A 21377-nucleotide genomic window follows, 5' to 3' on the forward strand; every position below is an offset into this window, starting at 1 on the left:
GTAGACGGGGAGTCTCAGTTCGCAAGCCAACGTTTCAACAAGTCGAAACGTTCGCTCGGCATGCAAACTGAGGCTCCGCCCCTACTCTTGTTCACTGCTCTTTCATACTGTGTAGCCATCTTCACTCTCTCGTTCTATCCTGAACGAACAAACAATGATATAATCATCCTCCATTGTTTTAATTCGCCACAACATTAAAACTGGCCTGTCTCAAGGATAGGAATAAGAAACAGCGATTATACTGCATTTTTTCATCTCTCACATGACCTAGGCTTAACTTTGATGTCATAGCCATCACATGGCTGTTGAAACCAAAACTGAAAAATAAATTAGAGGGTCTCTCAGATGTCTCTTTAAAGGTTAATGGCAAAAACCTACCCTTCCTCTCCTATCATTTGCCTCTTATTGGCGTTCATTACAGTGCTACATATAATTATAATTGGTTTAGAGGAAAGGAAAGACACAGTATCTGTTGCACTTTCTCCAGCAAGTGTGTTTCGATGGTACACCATTGCTCCTGTCAAGTAGAGTTCCTTGGCGCGCGTTCTGGCATTGCAGATGGCAGGAACGCTAGACAAGAACTAATATTGCGGAATCTTGCAGAATAGGACAGATCTCGCGCATAACTCTTGCGCACGGGATTTCATTCCATGAAGTTAGAAAGGCTTTCACCTTAAAAATTTCAGCTATGAATTGCTTACGGCCACAGGTGAAAACCCCGAAATGATCCGCATACAGTAATGTCTAACACATCACTAATAAAAAGAAAGATGCAACCAAAATTTGTTCTCTGTACTCCTTTAAGCAGTTGAATAAAAAAAAAGCTTTACTCATTGTGTGCAAGGTTTCATTTGAAGCAATAGAACCAATACACAGAAAACAAAAACTTGCAGCCCAATTACTGCCACTACCCTTGTTTTGTAACACAAAAATTTCAAAACAAATAATATTTTATTTAAATGGCAATGTTTACAAAAGTAAAATTCAAATCTTATCCATTGGATCACTAAGAAATCCACACTATTTGATGAAAAAGTCTCGATTGCCGAAGTGACATCTTAAACCCCTTTCTTGCAATATATCAAAAACTAGAACAAAGTAAAACTTAATGTTATTGTTAGCTTACCCATTCCATACACATTCTTCAAGTTTTGTATGCCCACATAACTAAATACAATGATGTATAACAGAATTAGACTAGTATTGCTGAATGGGGTCCTGAAAGATACCTGCACCCTTTTCGTTCCAATCTCTTATAACAATGGTGTAGCTTATGTTAGCTTCACTGAAACGAGAAATAGCAAACACCAACAGTGAACATACCAACACCTTCAATGTTGAGAGAAATAGAAGACCTTGATTTAAAAAAAAATGCCACTTTGAAGCAATCATAAGCTGGAATTGCGTCCCCCAGACAGAATGAGGGGCATCACCAGCTGCAGGTGGGCCTATAATGATGCCATTACATTCAGTCTCATCTGATGTCAGCTGGGCCATGCTGGAATCCACTGAATTATGACAGCATCTTATTATACGAAAAATTGATCAGTCGGAGAATTCAAATGACTCTTCTGAGAAAACTGGTCTTAACTCTGCAGTCTGCAGTGACCACCCCACTACCGCAATATGTTAAAGCTTTTAACATCACCTAAACAAAAAGCTGACCACTAGACAAAATTACAAGGTCTGAAATTATGCCTCAAGCTTGTTTGATACGATTAAATATCACAAAGCTAGCATCATTTACTGCTGTGGATTGTCAGTGGAATAATACAGAATGCCAAATACCATGAAAAAATGCTACAAACTGCTGTGTTTTTAAGTATTAACCTACTATAGTGATTTGTCCCCAGAAATGAGAAAAATATAACACCGAAAAACGCAGTAGACCCAGTGTGCCTAACACCCATACTTAACTGCTGGCTTTGTGCTCCTACACCGTTTCTCACCAGCATTCAGTTCAATGTCATTTCAGTTAACACACCACTAAAAAGATATTACAGATTTTTAAATGTATTTGAAACACGAACATGTGCACCCCTTCATGCTGTCTCCATACTGTAAATTTAAAAAAAAAATTATGCGTAAATATGTCTTTTCAGTTAAGAATATAGGTAGAATGAGACGAAGAAGATGGATAACACAGTACAAAAGAGCAGTGAACAAGGATAGAGGGGGGGGAACCTCAGTTCGCAGGTCGAGTCAACGTTTCGACAAGTGGACTTGTGTTCTTTGTCTGGGCCCATACAAAGTACTGCCCAAACGAAGAGAAGTCCACTTGTCGAAATGTTGGCTTGACCTGCGAACTGAGGCTTCCCCCCTATACCCTTAATCAGTGCTCTTTCACTTTCAGTTAAGAGGCACATATCATGTGAAATACTTTTCCTTTAGTTCACTGCAGCCTACATAGTAGCACACTATGGCACACAAATAGCCAGGGCTTTGGAATTTACCTCCCCATTTTGAAGCTTAAATAGCAGCCCCTTTAATTAAAACTGAACAGCAGTGTCTCCTCCCTTGCCCCTGATAACTATAAACAGTAGATACCACATAGACAAAAAACAAGCAAATGGCAAAAAAAAAAAGATATGACAAAGAAGTACTACAGCCACGCAGAAAGTAAATAATAAAGCTTCCAATTGCCTTGGACAATTTTTGTGGAGCACCGTGGAAATGAGTGAAGTTTGAGTGCCATTCTGGGCCTAAAATACCTTTAGACGCTAGACTTAAATCACATTCTAATGTGTTCATGCAGCATGCCTATTACTTTCAAAATAAAATAAAAAAAAAAATGAATCTGCAAAAGGAGCTGGTTTCATATTCCATGGTTAGCAGTACTGCCATCAGGTTGGTTTTTACTGACATGACCATGATGTAATGCACAGTAGAATATTGGCTCACACAAGAATGAGCTTCATTGCAGGCAGAGAAAAGTAACAAAATATTAACAGTGTGTAGAGCAACTGCAGACACTTCTGTGCATGGGTTTACTTGCAAGATAATGCAATTCACATGTTTTATGCCATATCACGGCTTTGCCATCTGCCCAACCAACATACTTTGGAGCCATCACACTGCTTTGAGACTTGCTTTTCAATGACTTGATCAGCAACTTAATAATAAGACTACTTTGCCTCTTTAAGAGGGGATGCAGAAATAGCATCTTTCGAACTTTTATTCAGGTAGGCCAGGTTCTCTGGCACAGAAGCCAAGTGCCCCAAACACTGAGCCACCATGGCGGGCAGATAATCCTTTTTTATTTTGCACAGAGGGGAAAAAATTGAAGTTTATGCTTAACAGGTAGTCATTCACCTATGCACAGCACACCCCTTGTTGACTGCACAGTGCACATTTTCTTTAGTAAATGATTGTATATCCCTTTTGATAAAAGAAACAACCAAATAGTGGCATGGAGGCTTTTCCTTTATGATGGTTAAAACTGCATGAGAGCAAAAACTGGAAGCTCTCAGCTAGTCACGATGATAAAAGGATAATCTGCACAAGGTGCCTTGTGCAAGTAGCATGAAGCAGTGCTTTCAAGCCAGAGTGCTGCTACTGTATCTACCTAAGTGAATATCATCCACACACACTGAAGCCTGAACAGGCAAGGCTAAATGACACGTTATACTTTATTACCTGAGCCACTCCCAAGTTCACGAGCAACCCTTTGTTTTCAATTTACTAACCACAACTCTTCTTATTACAGCCCTAATCATAGTTCTGTCCATGGTCACATGATCAAATACAGTAACATGAAGAGTGTGTTACTGATGGTGTTTTAACATACATAAATAATTAACAATGTTCAGATGGTATGATAAAAAAAAGAAAACCTTAGATGCAAGTATTGGTTAGCTATAAACACATTACTGCAAAACGCATATGTATGCGTGCTACAAACATGGTGAGTTTAGTAATCATGGGTCACTATGCACAAAGTGCAACAGTTGAATATGCTATAGCATTAAAACCTTGTAAACAGTGCATGAAATCCACACACACAAAAAAAAATATATATATATGAAAATTGAAAGAAATGAATATGAACCTGTAAATAATTTCGTATAAGAATATTATGTTGCTTTTTTTTCTTTTTACTGAGACATTTACGCATAGTTTTCTCAGCTTATCGATGCTTCAAGCACAGGACTTCACTCACTCTATCAAGTTCCGAAACGCAGACACCGTATGAAAAGTGAAAAATTTTCAAATGATATATCAAGATACAAAAAAAAAAAAAGCCTAATGGCACACGTACTCCATCATCTCCTTTAAATAATAGGCCAGTTCCCACAGTTGCACATCCTTCATTTGGTTAGTGTAAAAAATTAACAAACGCAAGTTTCGATCCGGCATCGAGGCGCACAATTTAACTCGGGGCGAAAACAACACATGCCGCCAAGAATAGCCCGATAAAACGACAAGGTCGAGAAAAAGATTTAGCCCAGATATAACTGCCAGCTGATACGTACTTCGATGAGCGATCTGCCAACTCGGTTCTCATAAAGGCAAGCCTACACACAGATGCAGCGCATGAGGTATACGCTTTATGTGCATGACCCTGAGTGAACCCCAACCGAGAAACTAGTTTCCTGGGAGCGCTTTTCTTATTCGTAAGATAAGGAAAACGGGAGGTCGTAATAATACCGGGACACTCTGCACTAAAAGCTGCAATTAAGTTTTTCCTCAACAAGGTGACAGGAAAAAGAAACCACGGCGTTCGAAAAACCTTCGCCACAATGGCTCAAAAAGCAACGCCGCACTTTTAATAATGATAAAAAAAAAAAATAGTGTATCTAGCGCGATTAAGTTAAGGGCTATCGCGCAACATCTTTATTTCCTTTTTGACATGTATGAGGATTCACAATCGCCGCAGACCATCAATTTTATACTGCATAAAAGCAATGCAACAAATGCAGCTTCCCAGACGCTTGAGAAGGCAGCTAAATTCATTTCGCCAACTTTTCCCTTGTGACTCCTTTAAAAGCAAGGCCTGTATATATAATATCAGAACATGGATCCTTCAGTCGATTTACTTCGTTTCTTTTTCTTTTTGCAAACGAACGCAACACAGCGAAACCTGTGCGACAAGTGTAGCGTCCGAGACGCGCGACAGCATAGTCACACATACTTTGCGATCTACATTTCTGAATTCTACAAAGGCGAGACGAGCATATCAAATTATATATACGATTGGTTTCGTACTGCATGGATGCATCACAGAAAAATGCTTAAAATGACAAACGCTGCGTTCAAGACGCACTCTACTCCTGCACTGCTTGAGAAATCAGACAACTCACTTCGCGGTCAGCAGTCTTGTGAATCCTATAAAGGCGAGGCCCGTATATATACTTGAATATGAAGCTTCCAGTCATTTTCATCACTTACTAGCATTTAACCCAAGACGTAAAAGCTACAGCAACCCGCACCTCACAAAGGTGCACTTCGCACCCGCAAAAGCCGCACCGACTGATTCCCTTCAGCCTCTTCGCTTCGGTACAGACGATGAGAAGCAGAATGTTTAGTAACAATTAAATTTATAATTTTCCTTAATAATAATTCAATAAAATTGTTAACTGTTAATAAATTGCGCTTTGGTAATAATTAATATACATATAAACATATAACAATTATTTTTGTCACGTTTTCTTAGCCTTTCTTCTCAATGCAGACATGGCGGCGTTTTCGTCGTCTCTGTCACGTTCAGACACAGCAGATACAATAACAAAGCTTGCAGAAGATTATTGGGTGCCTCACAACAAATCATCATGGAAGGAATACGACCCAAAGGTAATTGTGGACATATACCACAAGGAAATTGTTGGATCCGGTTTTGCTATCCGCAAAGTCATGCTGCTTGAATTTAGTCAGTACTTAGAGAATTACTTATGGTCGCACTACAATCCTCAAGATGCATCGACTGCTCATTTGATGTCGATTGTTGTCATGGTGAATGAAAAATTTCGTGAAAGAGTCCCTGCGTGGCCGACATTCATTGCAAGGCCGGACCACTTCCCTTCTTTCTTCCGAAAAGTTATGGAAAGCGCATTAGATGATAACTTCAGTTTCTCTTTGCAAGAGCAAACAGCACTGTTGGTGTTCCTAATCAACTGTTTCAACAGCATGGAAGTAAGCTTGATCCGAGAGCAAATCCAGCGTTTGGTCTCGCTGTCAGCATGGAGGACCCTTCTACCAGAACGAAGGGACTTTGAGTTCAAGCGCTTTCCAAAGTTAAAAAAGTTTTGGGCTTACATTGAAAAAAACGACAAGAAGCTTGACGAACAGGCATACAAGGACCTTTTGTATGAGCGAGAGTTTCTTTCACAGTTGATTGACCGTTTCTTTAAGTACTTGGAGTCTGTGCCAGCTGCAAAAGATGTACCTGAGCTGGACAAACCAGCTATGGAAGTCGTCCACTACTGTGAACGCTTTCTGGAGCTGATGACAGACCTTGAAGCTCTTCTCCCAACGCGGCGGTTTTTTAACACGATCATGGACAACTCGCACCTTGTCGTGAAGTGTCGACTGTCAGCATTGTGCCAGCGCATTGAAGGCAGGCTGTTTACACAGCTTTTAGACAGACTGAAATTCTACTCAAGGTTTGAAATCAGTGACCAGACAGGAGAAGAGCTTACAGATCATGACATGATGCAGATTCATTATGACAATATTACAGCTCTTCAAAAAGCAGCATTTAAAGACTTCCCCGACCTACGACGGTTCTCATTGTCAAATGTTGCAAATGTAGACACACGAGAGAAACTTCTGAAGCATTTTGGCTCCCTGAAAACTGAAGATCTTCACAGGCTTGCTGCTTCACTGTTCTTGGTGCCACCAATAAACTCTGAAAGTGAAGAATCCCCTTACAGTCACACCTTCCTTAAAGAATTGCTGATTTCTCGACATGAGAGACGTCAGTCACAGTTGGAGAGCCTAAATGAAATGCCTCTTTATCCTACAGAATTCATCATTTGGGATGAAAATGTTGTTCCATCAGAATACTTTTCTGGTGAAGGCTGCCTTGCATTGCCTAAGCTCAACTTGCAGTTTCTTACTCTTCATGATTACCTGCTTCGCAATTTTCACCTCTTCCGGCTTGAGTCCACATATGAGATAAGGCAAGATATTGAAGATGCTGTCAGTCGTCTCAAGCCGTGGAAAACAGAGGATGGAGGTGTCATGTTTGGCGGTTGGGCAAGAATGGCACAGCCCATTGTCAATTTTGCTATTGTGGAAGTGGGCAAGCCAAATATTGGAGAGAAACAGCCATCAAAGGTTCGTGCAGATATTACTGTTCACCTCAATGTGCGTAGGGAAATTAAAGCAGAGTGGGAAGCTCTAAGGAAACATGATGTTTGCTTCTTGATCACTGTGCGTCCTACTTGCCCCCCAGGGACCCTCTACAACTACAAAGAGCCTTTTGTGCCTCAAGTAGGCCTGACATATGTGCGTGGCTGTGAAGTTGAAGGTTTACTTGACCTTAATGGAAGAGTGATTGAAGAAGGGCCAGAGCCAAAGCCTGTGCTCCCTGGTGAAACAAGGACGTATCGTGTGTGGATGGACTGTAACCAGTATAAGATTGACATGGATCATAATGTGAAGGGTGGTGAAGATGTCTATGACACATTCAATATCCTAATGAGGAGGAAGCCAAAAGAAAACAACTTCAAAGCTGTTCTGGAAACCATCAGAGACCTGATGAACACAGAGTGTGTGGTGCCAGATTGGTTGCATGACATTATACTTGGTTATGGCGATCCAGGTGCTGCACACTACTCAAAGATGAGCAATCAGATTCCGACACTAAACTTCAATGATACGTTTCTGAGCATGGACCACTTCAGGGCCAGCTTTGAGGGTAAGTGCGACATATCTGTGGATGTTAACGATCCACGCTTGCTTGTGCCACCTTTCAGAGTGACATTTTGTGATGTTGCACAGCAGCAGCAGGCAGCCATAAAACAAGGCTCAAGAAAGGGGAAGAATGATGCAGTTACTGAGAAACCAGCAGGAAAAGAGAAAATCTTGGTCACCCCACATATTCCTCAGAGTAAGGGACCATATTCAAGTGAATGGACAAAGAAGAATGCTATTCCCTTTACTCCAACACAGATTGAAGCCATTCGGGCTGGTTTGCAGCCAGGCCTCACCATCATTGTTGGCCCACCTGGAACGGGCAAGACTGATGTAGCTGTGCAAATTATTTCTAATTTGTACCACAACTTTCCTGAGCAAAGGACATTATTGGTAACACATTCAAACCAGGCACTAAATCAGCTGTTTGAGAAAATCATGATGCTGGATATAGATGAAAGGCATTTACTTCGTTTGGGCCATGGAGAAGAGGCACTGGAAACGGAGAAAGACTTTAGCCGCTATGGCCGAGTTAACTACGTTTTGGGGAAGCGGCTGGAGCTGCTCCAAGAAGTCAGCCGGCTCCAAGACAGCCTTGGTGTAACTGGCGACGTCTCGTACACCTGCGAGACTGCTGGGTTCTTCTACCTTTACCAGGCAAGTGAATGGCATTTATCTCTTGCTGTTGTACCTTAGCTGGCAAACGGTCACTCTTCAGTATAATTAAGCCATTTTGTAGCTTCTTGCTTGGTGCTAAGCCTTCATTAAATTGAAAAAATGCACAAAACTGTTTGCATAGCAGTTTGTACATTTTGAAATCTGCACATGCACTTAGAGTGTAACATTGACCTGTTGTGCTGGAGCTGGCTTTGAATGCATCATTTTGGGGTGAATAGATTATATTAGTCTGCTGGCACTGCTGGGCGGTGTCCAACCTTTACATAATGTGTTATCACTTGTGGTAGTCGGTTGTGCAGGTAATTGAGCACAGTATCATGGTACTTCCAATACACTGAGGGCCTCCTTATCTCCTCTTGGTTCAGTTATGTCTTTTACTGTAGGAAAAGCTGGTTAGTTAGTATGCATATTACGAATGACAAGCTGAGCTTAGTTTGCCGTGCCTGGATTCCATAATGTGCTTTCAAAGTATTTGACAGTGCACTTTTAATAGAACATTTACCATGCCATGTTAATTCTTATAACCTTACACCTGCAAAACGTATCATTGCTTTTGAGCTTGCCTCTAACATTGTATTCAACTTTCATTTATACCTGGGTCCAGAAAATTGTGAAATGAAAACTACAAAGAGGAATAGTTCTTTCAGAGCAATGTGCAAGGACTACTCAACATAACTTAATTCTTATGATACAGTTATGAGGTTCCGGTTTGGTTTGGTTTATGAGGTTTTAACGTCCCAAAGCAACTGAGGCTATGAGAGACGGCATAGTGGAGGGCTCCAGAAATTCCGACCACCCTGGGTTTTTTAACATGCACTGACATTGCACAGCACACGGGTGCCTTGCTTTTCGCCTCCATCAAAAAGCAGCCGCCGAGGCGAATCCCGCATCCTTGGACACAGTAGTCATGCACCCGAACCACTGCACCACCATGGCGGGGCAGGGATAAAATGAACTGTAAATTCTGTGTAAGATCATATGATCTACTCTTACTTGTTTTCAAAGTGTTACACTTTTTACCACTAATATATGTGCTCTCAGAATAAAATATTCCAATATTTCAGAGGTGCATTTGCTGTGGCATGGGGATGGGAAGAGATATGCATTCAATGAATCAGCACACAGTATCGCTTGTCGATACAGATCATGCAACATACTACAATGCTGGAAGGGAGGTTTGCCATGACATCATTTTGACCACAGCAGAAAAATAACCAAAAAATGAGCTGCAGCATTCATATAAATAGCACTCTTTGATTTGGGTTTTAATATTACTGCACATCTAAGCAAGCTGCTAAGAAGCAGAGAACACAGGAAAGAAAACACGATTTGTGACATGTGCACCATGTCACTAGGTTCCAGGGGATGAACGAAAGCAGCGAGATTGGCGATGAGAAAGGGAAGAGGCTGTATAACCGTTCCAAATGCTTATGGCCACTGTAGTGCCCATGCCCTAGTTACCGTGCATACATGGTTTGCACTGAGCCCAATTCACCTCCAGCCACTTGCAGCCACTCAAATGCATGCACAAGATTGACAGAAGACCAAGCCCAAACTCATATGACATGGCACCACGAGTTGATAGAATAAAAACAAAAAAAAAAAAATCACGAATTCATGCTATGCTCATTTTTTCACATAAGTACAATATCATTCCGAGAGATAACGCTTTGTGCTCAAAAGCAAGTAAAGACCAAAAAACACTACATCGACGATAGGGAGTAACGTGGTGTGCACAACTCAACCCCTAAAAAGAGTCATCCATCTGACCAGTGAGGTTTCATCGAGAGGTCTTTCCAGTCATCTGAAAGTCTAGATGGTGTCCAAGAGCCTTGCAAGTTTGGTATAAAAACAGGCAGATGTGCAGTAGTATTGTGTCATGTCTAATACTGCTTTCACTGCAAACTTTCTGAGGCAGAAGCTGATGAATGAACTTTGTTCTTAATGAAATATGCACTGTTTATGTGAGACATTTAAAGATTTAAAATTTGAACTCCCTCCCCAATGCAGTCTTAAGATAGTAAGCATATGGATTAGAGAAGCTTTTGGAGGTGTGCTGAGGAAGTTTACAGTCATGAGCAGTCTCTAGGCTGTAAACTAGTACTTAAATGTTTCACACAGTTTTCACCACAAAGAGCTGCATGAGCACTCTAGACAGGCCTGCTTATTACCATACTACTCATTTTTTAACATCTGATGGCTTACAGAAGTATGCCCAGTGTTTTTGGCTTTTCTGCAGTGCTGTACCTAGGTGGACCTTGGGCCTTCTTGCAAAGACTTGGCCCGACACCTGTGGATAGTTGAGGCTGAGCGAAGCAGTCTTCTCAATGCAAACCAAAATCAGATGAATGGACATCATTTTTTCACACACAGATATTTTGCTTGCATCTGTCTACAAGGTCAATTTCCAACCATGCTCAGACCTTGACTTGTTCAGCTCGGCACCTGTGGATAGTTGAGGCTGAGCGAAGCAGTCTTCTCAGTGCAAACTAAAATCAAATGAATGGACGTTATTTTTTCACACACAGACATTTTGCTTTCATCTATCTACAAGGTCAATTTCCAACCATGCTCTGACCTTGACTTGCTTTGGGAGCGCACGGGTCACAGAAATGACTCTAGTTAATGACATCCTAATCGAAACCAGGAACAAATGGACATGGGTAGGACATGTAATGGGAAGAGAGGATAACCGATGGTTGCTAAGGGTAACAAATTGTATTCCGAGGGAAGGCAAGCATAGCAGGGGAGGGCAAAAAATTAGATGGGAGGAGAGGGTTGGGAAGTTTGCAACGGTCAAATGGATGCAGCTAGCACAGGACCGTGTTAATTGGAAGAATGTGGGAGAGGCCTTTGTCCTGCAGTGGGATAGCCTGGCTTATGATGGTGATGATAATGATGACGCTATTACTAAGGGACACTGCAAGATGAGGATGCCACTTTGGACAGCATGGTCATCATGATCGCTGATTGCTTTGCGTTGACAGATATTGAGGGGAGTTTGAAATTACTCCCTCTGATGTGTGACAAAGAAACTGCCTAGTCCTAAACGGAAGTACAGTCCTTTAGCAGCATAGTGCAGAGGTTGCGAAATCGCAGCTTGCTAGCCATCCACGTCTCCTTGCAGTTCCAAGTGCGGCTTGCAACCCTTTGGTATCTGCACCCTCCTCCCGATATTTCTGTGTCTAAAGAAAACTTGTTTTATGTTCTAAGAAAGATGCGCTCCACAAATGTGCTTCACGTTTGCTTCACAAATGGGGCAGTAAATAGCAGAGGCACAGCCAACAGTAGCTCTATGTTTGGCATTCACTATAACCACCAGCTCGATCGGACGAAATAAAAAGAAATTGCCATGACTCCCCCCCTTGTTTTTACCGCAGCTCTTGGATACAAATATATATATATATATATATTTACAGCTATTCGCATATGTCTGTCTGGCCAATCCTAATATAGTGGATGGTGTTACTTGTCCACAACTGTCCCAGATTTTCCAGAATGGGCCTTTTCGCTCCATCTTTTAAATTGAACAATTTAGATGACATTGTAAGAAAAGAGTTAACATTTTTTTTGCTCATAAAGAGGGCAAACACCGTCTGGATTCTTATAGTTAAGGCATGGTTACAAATGGTTTTCACACGGTGATTATTAACATCACTATTTATCTTTAAAGGGATTGAACTTAACCAAAACATATCATATTATGGTGGAAATGAAAAGGTCTTGTACACTGAAGAAGATGACAATGCGCTAATGCCGACAAAGCTCTCTAGCTAGTTTCAGCTGCTGGCTACTGTACTTATTTGGAGCTTGAGCCGTTGTCCTGGTAGCCACTCTTGTGTACCGCTACTCGATTGCCTTTCGTTGAGGTTCCTGTCACCAGTGCTTCTAGCATCCCAATAAACCACCCTTCACTTGCTTCATATTGCATAGATTGAGTTCATCGGTATTCAAGAAATTGCACTTTATAATTTTTTATTTTCATTGAAAGTTACATAAAACAAACTAAAGAGGCCTTTCACTGAAACCCTGCCGTTATCAAGTAGCACACTGCATGACCTCGCTCAGTAAAATAACTGATTTCCTTGAGTACACGATGTTCTTGGCATCTTTTCTTCTTTTTTTTTTCTTTTTTTTCAGGACTGCTCATCATGTTTGATGCTACTTTACACTTTTTTCATTGCGCTGTTCAATAAAAAGCAATACTCTGTTCACATTGCCGATGACATGCTTTTAGCATTTGTCTCTAGATGGCACCATAGGTTTTCATTTGTTAAAGAGGTAACCATAATCCTCTAAACCTTCCGTCGATGAGGTATACATCCCAGTGCCGTAGCAGCTTTCTGTGGGGAAACTGGAACAGATGTTGCTCTATATAAAAATGTTAATTGCTTTGGGCCAATTAATATTTAGTATATTATTTTTCGTTACATCAGTTTTGCCGGCGTGCAATCTTTATCATGATTGCAGATCATGTTTATTAGCGTCGGGATACATAATATCGGGCACAGATACTAGTTGAAAAATTCTCAGTAAAACTTTTCTGCAGCATTTCTAACCAAACAGTTGTAAAATCAAGCACTTTAAATATCATTGCACCAAGAAAAAAAAAAAAGAAATGACACTTGAAGTCAAATATTCAGTCCCTTTAACATATTTTATTACTGTAATCAGCCTGGTAGTGTGTAATTCATATGCCTTCTTTTTTTCTCCTTTCAGGTGTTGTCCCGCTGGGAAGAATTTCTGAGCAAAGTGAAGTCGAGTGGTGCTACCAAGCCATTGGCGCAGGACATTCAAGAGCATTTTCCATTCAGCAAGTTCTTCTGCAATGCACCACAGCCTTTGTTTCTTGGTCAGTCATTTGAAGATGACATGGAGAAGGCGCAGAGCTGTTTCCGTTACATTAAGGATATTTTTGATCAACTGGAAGAATTCCGAGCATTTGAACTGCTGCGCAGTGGCCTTGACAGGTCACGTTACCTGCTGGTCAAGGAAGCCAAGGTGATTGCCATGACATGTACTCACGCGGCACTCAAGCGTCGAGAGTTGGTAGACTTGGGTTTCAAGTATGACAACATCCTCATGGAAGAGTCTGCCCAGATCTTAGAAATTGAAACCTTCATTCCCCTGCTTCTACAAACACCACAGGATGGTTACAATCGCCTGAAGCGGTGGATCATGATTGGCGACCATCATCAGCTGCCCCCGGTGGTAAAGAATATGGCATTCCAGAAGTACAGCAACATGGAACAATCACTGTTTACACGTTTTGTACGTTTGGGTGTGCCTGTGGTTCAACTCGATGGCCAGGGACGGTCACGACCCAATTTGTGCGACCTGTACAACTGGCGCTACCAGAACCTGGGGAACTTACCACATGTCACAGACTGGCCCGAGTACCGCACTGGCAATGCAGGCTTCTGCTTTGACTACCAACTTGTCGACGTGGGAGACTTCAATGGTATTGGTGAATCAGAACCAAACCCTTACTTTTATCAGAATTTGGCAGAGGCGGAGTATGTGGTGGCAGTGTTCATGTACATGAGGCTTCTTGGCTATCCTGCTGAACGCATCTCTATTTTGACCACATACAATGGACAGAAACATCTCATACGAGATGTTGTGCGCCAGCGTTGCCAGGACAACCCCCTCATTGGTTGTCCACTGAAGGTAAGGCTTGCAAAACATCTCTGCAAGATCTTATTGCAGTTAGTTTCAGTTATGACTTTACTTTTCTGAGTAAGCTATGTCACTTCTGTATTTATAAAGTGCAAAAATAGGGAAAAACATCTGGTGACACCTGCTTGAGCTTGAGGTACTCGTGCATGTTTGTACATATAGGATGTTATTTTTGTTCTTTTTCTTCAAGTTTGTTGCCTTAACCAGCAGCCCTTGCCATTAGCTTAGGCAGCACAACTCAACCAAGATTCTATGATGTAGCAGGTGATGCCATGAGCTATTTTGACAGCAGGCTTGGAGGAAGTGCTTCTCTGCTGGAAGGGAGAAATGTTTTGCAGATTTTTGTGTCAGTCGCTAATTTGGTAACAGATGTGCTGCATGAGGGCCAAGTGGTCTTGCAGTTGGTTTTAAGTGAGTCAAGTACTCTGGGAGCCAGGGGTGCTTACGGGCAATATGGTGATTGTGTGGCTGATGTCCATTCAAAGAGGCAGTAGGAGGTTGGTGTGCTGTTGAAAAGAATGATCTTAACGTGTAAAATGCACAGAGTATGGTGCGGATACCGCACATGCATGTTGTATGGAATTGCCTGTAATGTCCCTTTTATTGTAAGCTTTACTCTTGCAGAGCAGGTCGTTTGGCCAAGTTTTTATAGCTTGGTTTTCATAACTTGAGTACAGATTATTCGTCTGTCATTCTACATGCTGCGAGGCTTTTTTTAATAATGCTTGGAGGAAGTCACAGTAAGTGATATGCAGTGCAAGTGGTGAACTCTCATCATGCATGTACAGGGCATAAATTTGTTGACATGAGATATTTAAATGCATAAAATACTAAAGGGACACAGGTTGAAGTTGACCTTTGTCAATAGGCTAGTGCATTCTAATATCACTAAGGTTCTACCTTCTGTGGAAGTGGAAATTTCATAAGCTAGGCAAGGTAAAAAAGAAATACGGGTGTGTCACCCCAGCCTTTTTCTTAAGCAAACTTTTATTTGTCAAAATTGTGGATATTTTTGCCTGAATTAGTGGGTCATGAGGACGGTAGCTGGAAGCATGAGCTGAAATTCATTAAAACTAGGGTTTTTGATTTTGCCCAGCTTAAAAAGTGGGCAGTAGGTTGAGTGGTGTAACCTGCAAAATTGGACTTGTTTTGTACCTTTCTGTTAGGTTACCACTGTGGACAAGTACCAAGGCCAACAGAATGACTATGTACTGTTATCGTTAGTCCGGACACGAGCAGTGGGTCACCTGCGAGATGTGCGCCGTCTTGTAGTGGCCATGTCTCGGGCACGCTTGGGCCTCTACGTGTTCGCCCGCATATCACTTTTCCAGGACTGCTTTGAGCTAGGCCCTACTTTCAACCTTCTGCTTCAGAGGCCTACACAGCTCTGGCTGGCGCCTTGGGAGGTATGTTGTCTCAAAGGTCTTTTCCCCTGTGCTTCTCTTTTTTTTTTTAGAGCGCAGCTTTTTGGCATCCGTTCGTGCATTTCACGGCGTTGTTGTCGGCTTTCTCTCGTAACAAGCTTCATAAACAAATAAAATAAGTAAATCCTGTCTCCATGGGGAATCGAACCTCCATCCCTTGGATCTCCAGCAGAGCGCTTTAACCAACTGCGCCACGCCCGGGATCGTGAAACGCACATCATAATTATCCTTGTCTACCATCAGGATGATAGTAGCAATTACAATGATGCTGCGATTAGTGATAATGACAGTGATGACATTAACAATGGTAATGATGGTGCATTTAGTTGATAATGATAATGCGAACAAACATGATTCACTGTGTGCACCAGCAATGATTAGGCTTTCGCATTTCTGCAATGTAAATTACGCAGTGCTCTAGGAATTTTAGAGCGCAGCTCTTTGATGCCCGTTTTGGCGTTTCGCGGCGTTGTCATTGTCCCTCGTAACCATCTGTAAAGCCAAAAACCCAAAAACGAATGGTACCATAGGATAGAGAGTCAAGGAACGGTATGCATGACTTTATCAATGCCGTAAAAGAGTAACTAGTTGGCATATCGGAAAAAGATGCTACCATGGGATAGAGCATCAAGGAAAGGTGTGCAAGTGACAAAATGGTTGATGTGGTTTAATTAGGTAATTAAGTAGAGCCAATAACAATAATAATTGGTTCACAAAAAAGGAAAGGTGCAGTATCTGTTGCACCTGTTCTGTGGACACCTTAACCGTGTCATAAGGGGAGGGAGGAAAATGGGAGTGAAAGAGGAAAGAGTGAAAAGGGTGCCATATTGGAGGTCTCCGTAGTAATTTCGACCACCTGGGGATCTTTAAAATGCACTGACATAAAACAACACACGGACGCCTCTTCGTTTCGCCTCCATCGAAACTTCATTTAAATAGACACATTTAAGTGGTTTACAGGAAAGGAAAGGCCCAGTATCTGCCACTCGCGGAGGAGGAACTAGTTGGTATGGAATATATGTGAAAAATAAAAAGTTGTCTGTATTTGTACATACATGTCTTGCTCGAATTCTTTACTTCAATCTATCGAAAAGCTGGAACCGCTGATGAGCTGCGACCAAACTTCGCATTAGGAAGTAACGTAATTGTTGGCAAATTGTTTTTTTATTATTTTCAAAGGCAAAATGTTTTGGTCGACAGCTTACACCACAGCATTACTGTATGCATTGCCTTATGAATAGGCATAACAAATTTGCTGCAAGGTTGTGTCACTGCAAGCGCTTTTAAAAAATTGTTGATGTTGCATTTATGCTTGTATTACTCCCACATTTTTAGGGTGTTTCTTTTTTTCACTCAATTATTGATTATGCATAGGAAGGACATTCTAATTTTCATTGTGGATGCTATTCTGTGTAACCTAGCCAAAGGAATGAACACAAGGTCCCTTGTAAAAATTGCTAGTGCTGGGTGACTACAGCACTTCTGCCATTGCTTATTGATCTATCACTAATGGCATGTTTACCTCATTCATTGCTCAGTTATCACCAAGTGGCCAATTTGCGCTCAGCTTATTGTCATGTGAATGCAAGGACTGACAAACCTCAACATGGAGCATATTTTTTAGTTTACGTACAGTGCAGTCCACCCAGCTCACATACGTGACAGGTGGCAGCTTTTCTCTACTTCCGGCCTTTGATGCTTAGTAGTGCTTTCATGCATGCCTCAGCACGGGTTGTGTTGCCTTTTCAGTACGTTGTAGAGTGCTGAAAATTTCAATAGGGCATCAAATAGTGCCACTCGTTCACTTTTTCAGCCCACAGCACAGACGTCGGCACTGCACCAAGGTGCTGTGCAATGATAACATTGCAGTGTGTTTATTTTTGTTTGCAAGAGCTGCTACTAGGATGACACTCTCATCGAACCAACAGGGTGACAAGGTATTGCATGACCTTGACAAGAACGGTGGTTAAAGTAGCTTGCTTGGCAGGCTGCTTCATGCCCAGCTTTGCTAATTTATGCTTACGAAGCCTAATGTTCAGCATGTTCACTTTATCTTGCCGTGATTGGTCAATGGCATCCATTATCACAAAATTGTCAGATCAAGCTGTGATAAAGGTGCCATGTTTTTATCCTACAGCAGCTACAGTAGTGTTGTTAAAAACCATTGGAGGTAAAGTAGATTTTCTACACTGGTGTAACTGGTGTAAGTTAAAAAAATGGCCCTAACAATGAATGCCTTTTGCAGTGATCAGGGCTAAAAAAGCCAGTGACATGAATGTGGCTGGCTATGTGTTTTTGCTGATGTTGGATTGATGAACAGAAACTTACCGTTATTGAATATTGCAAAAAAAAAACTCAAAACGTAATGAACCCTCCCTCCGACTAAATGTAACTTCTTGATAACAAAGTTGGTTCATTGCGCAAGTAAATAAGGTATTCTGTAAATAAAGATTAGGTGGTGGGGCGAGGTACAGCCTTTGTCAAAAGTTTAGAGCCCAGGGGGTCTACTTCTGAACCATACTATGTGGCTCGTAATGCATTCCCAGGTTTCAAAACTTGCTGAATTCAAGAAAATTTTTAGTCCTACCTTCTCTAATGGCTAGGACTTCCACGATTATTAAAGAAGTCATAGTATACGGCTTAAAAGCAAACCCTCTGGGCTCTAAACTTTTGACAAAGACTGTACACAGAATCAGTTTGTCCAATGTTGCCCTTAATTAGTTACTTATCGCTTATGTAGATACCTAGAAGTAGTTTGGGGGCACTGCATAGGGTTTAGGGGCAAGGAAACAGGAGGTGTGTTGTTCAGTCATTATGCTTCAGTGCAGTGTTCACTCAGCTGAGCAGTGGGGTAGTTTAGGTAGTGAGTTATGTTATACAAAAAGTGGCAAGTATTGGCCTGTAGGCTGAATGATCACAGGTCAGCTGCAGTGAAACAAGCAAGAAAGAAGCACTCTAATCCCGGAAAAGTAACATAGCGGTGGTTTATACCTACAGTCAACTCTCCATAAAAATTCTAGGCCACTTAAGACTCCTTGAGAGGGAATGTGATAGCATTCAAGTTCTTGGCTGCATTTCCAGCTTGTTTTTGTCAGCTTCAGTGCTGCATTCATCAGCGCATAAACCAACGCCCGTCAGTGGTTGCGGTAGAACGCCAAATTTTTCAGGTGGGCCAAGGGGCCATTGATACTCTATGATTGGTCAGACATGGCCACATGACCTCACCTCTATGGCATTAATTTCATCTCTGATGGCAGCAAGATTTTGGTGTGATAGGGATCTAATGAGATACCACCACAGTCTTGTTTGAAAGCTTGTGTAATGCGGTTGATGCTGATAGGACAAGAGTGCACATTTAAAAAGAAAAACTTTCTTTTGCATTGTGTCAGGAGACCTGTGTGTTCATGCACAGATACACTGCTGGCAGTGATAATCTCAATCTGTGCAGGCCTATCCTACAACGCGTCCAAACAGCGTGCCCCCGCAGGGAGAGCCATATGTAATGGCAGGCATGACGCAGATGGCCCAGTTTGTCTACGACTTCTACCAACAGAGGTTGGATGCTCTCACAGCCCAGCTAAAGGCACAGAAGGCGGTCTACGAGAAGCCGCCCATGACAATCAAAGACGTCCCCAAAGAAGTTAAAGAAGGAGAGCCAGCTGCTCCTGGAAGCCAGCCTGTGGAAGCTATGGATGTAGAGGCCACGGGCACTGGTGACACAGGCAGCGCACAAGACACACAGCACACCAGTGCTGTGCAAGAGGTCAGGACAAATTGCATGGTGTTGGTGGCCAGAGTTATCCAAACAGCATTGTTTGCCAATGTGGCAGAACTCCAGCGTTCAGTTAGTTGCCCATAAAGCCACTAGAGTTCTAATGACAGCAGTACCGATAGGTCCTGCAGTCCAGTTGCATTTATGAAACCACACTGTGGAGACCACATTGAACAACTTTTGTATATTGAAACTATTTTAATGTTCTTTGCTGTTCCCTTGTTCCTCCTTTCTTTTTTATTTGTTACTTCGTCTGTTCAACGAGGTAGCAATATCAGCTGCAGTAGACTTGCATTTATTCCAATTTCTTGCAACCACAGTTTTCCTTTTGGATATCTGAAATTTATTTTACCTCATATGGATTCTTAGTTCTAAGAACGTTTTGCTCTAAAGTATCATTAGGTGGTGAAGAGTGCTCGCAAGCTTATTAGATGTGTTCGTTTAGCTACTTATGCCTCGTCTTGGGGCAAAAAAAGGTGCATTTTTGACCACTTGTACATCACAATTAAGGGCTAAACAGAGCAGTTTATGCAATTAAAGTCATGTGGTGGCCTTGTTCTTACCCAGTGCAGAGTAGCAGGCCAGATTTTAATCATTCCGGCCAATCTCTCTGCCTTTCCTTTCAATAAATCCATCTAAGATCTTGTTCTTAAGAGCACGCCAAATTTTTGGTTGGCTCGTTTTTTATAAGATCTTGTTCTTAAGAGCACGCCAAATTTTTGGTTGGCTCGTTTTTTATTTCAAGTGTTGTGTATTGCACCCGGGTGATGCACACTTGGTGCTTGTATATGTACAGTAAACAATTTATTATTAAGGCGAGGCTCATACTGTTGTGGACAAAGTGTGTCCCGCTTTTGCCACAGGTGTAGCGTGGCATTCTTTGGCACTTATTCAAGTGTGGGTTAGATGGCAGAAACGGTAAAGATCAGACATCTGGAGGAAAGGCGCAGTATCTGTCACACTTTCTCCAAGTGTGCGTTTGGATGGTACGCCATCGCTCCTGTCGCGTGGCGTTCCTTGGCGTGCTTTCAAGTGTGGAATTGCAGATGGTAGGAACGCTAGACAAGATAAGACTGCTCGGGCTTTCGCCTTTCACTACTTTAGTCGCTAAAGTCCCTCGAAATTTTTGCACTATTTATACTGAGTGATTTCAGTTTTAGTTTCTGAGTGTCAGGCAGTGATGCAATGACAGAACCAGGGAAGAGCAGCCAGCTTGGTCATGTGGGTTCCAAAGGCTGTGATGCATAGCCTACTGCATCATTTGCTATCATACACATACTGTGCATACATCGCCTTTCAAAGTGCCAGCTAACTGGCTCGGTGCAATGGTATGCTGAGAAAGGCCATGCAAGGGAGGGATCCCACCACGTTTTCAAGCCAAGCAGTTTGACTGCGCCGACCTCAGCCATTGTCATGCTTTGTCTTCGTCAGCTTCGTCATGCTCTGCGACACTAGTGAATGTCTCTGCCGAAAGCCCGTAGCTGAGAAACCATCAATCGGACGATCCCTTTGTCACATTAGAACGGCACGCTGCCTCACCGTCCATACCGACCAAGATTCGTCACCTTCTACACTTGCTCTGCTTTCAGCTATGCCGAAAATTAGTTCCAGTTTCTGTGGCTCTTTATTTCTATATCTGTCATTGGCTTTTTTTGCTGCTTGTTTAGCAAACCATTTGAATACTCTCTAAACGAATACAGTTGAACCCTGCATTGACGAAACTGCCGGGAATGGAATTCTTTTTGTTATCTCGAGAATTTCGCTGTCTCGAAAATGGACAAGTAAGCATACCCATTATGTAAGAGAACCAAAATTTAAATGAAAATAGTCCCTTATTTTGCTCTGCTTTCTTCTGTTGTGCATGACTCTCGGAATTCATGCCTAGCAGGCTGACAAGCTTTTAATGGCTTTGTCATCGTTGTGGATGCCAAGTAAATTCCTGATGATGTTGAAAGCATCAAGCACGTTGC

The 21377-nt window shown here is 42.0% G+C and overlaps 2 protein-coding genes across 5 annotated transcripts in view; one reads left to right on the top strand and one right to left on the bottom strand.

Annotated features, from left to right (window-relative positions):
• The window catches only part of LOC146202765 (phosphatidylserine lipase ABHD16A), a 116321-nt gene extending 110833 nt beyond the window's left edge, over window positions 1–5488 (bottom strand). For all 4 annotated transcript variants that reach the window (XM_084588319.1, XM_084588320.1, XM_084588321.1 and 1 more), the window contains exon 1: window positions 5301–5488. In XM_084588319.1, coding sequence (XP_084444445.1) covers window positions 5301–5381 — 81 coding nt within the window. In that variant the 5' untranslated portion in view covers window positions 5382–5488. The remainder of the gene's footprint in view (window positions 1–5300) is intronic.
• A 168-nt stretch (window positions 5489–5656) lies between these two features.
• The window catches only part of LOC146202766 (RNA helicase aquarius), a 28091-nt gene continuing 12370 nt past the window's right edge, over window positions 5657–21377 (top strand). Inside the window, exons 1-4 of the mRNA XM_084588322.1 lie at window positions 5657–8511; window positions 13252–14202; window positions 15378–15617; window positions 19084–19398. Of these exons, the coding sequence (XP_084444448.1) occupies window positions 5674–8511; window positions 13252–14202; window positions 15378–15617; window positions 19084–19398 (4344 nt within the window). The 5' untranslated portion in view covers window positions 5657–5673. The remainder of the gene's footprint in view (window positions 8512–13251; window positions 14203–15377; window positions 15618–19083; window positions 19399–21377) is intronic.

This window comes from Amblyomma maculatum, chromosome 1 (genome assembly GCF_055883805.1).
Source record: "Amblyomma maculatum isolate TAMU_Amacu chromosome 1, ASM5588380v1, whole genome shotgun sequence".
Lineage (NCBI taxonomy): Eukaryota > Metazoa > Arthropoda > Arachnida > Ixodida > Ixodidae > Amblyomma > Amblyomma maculatum.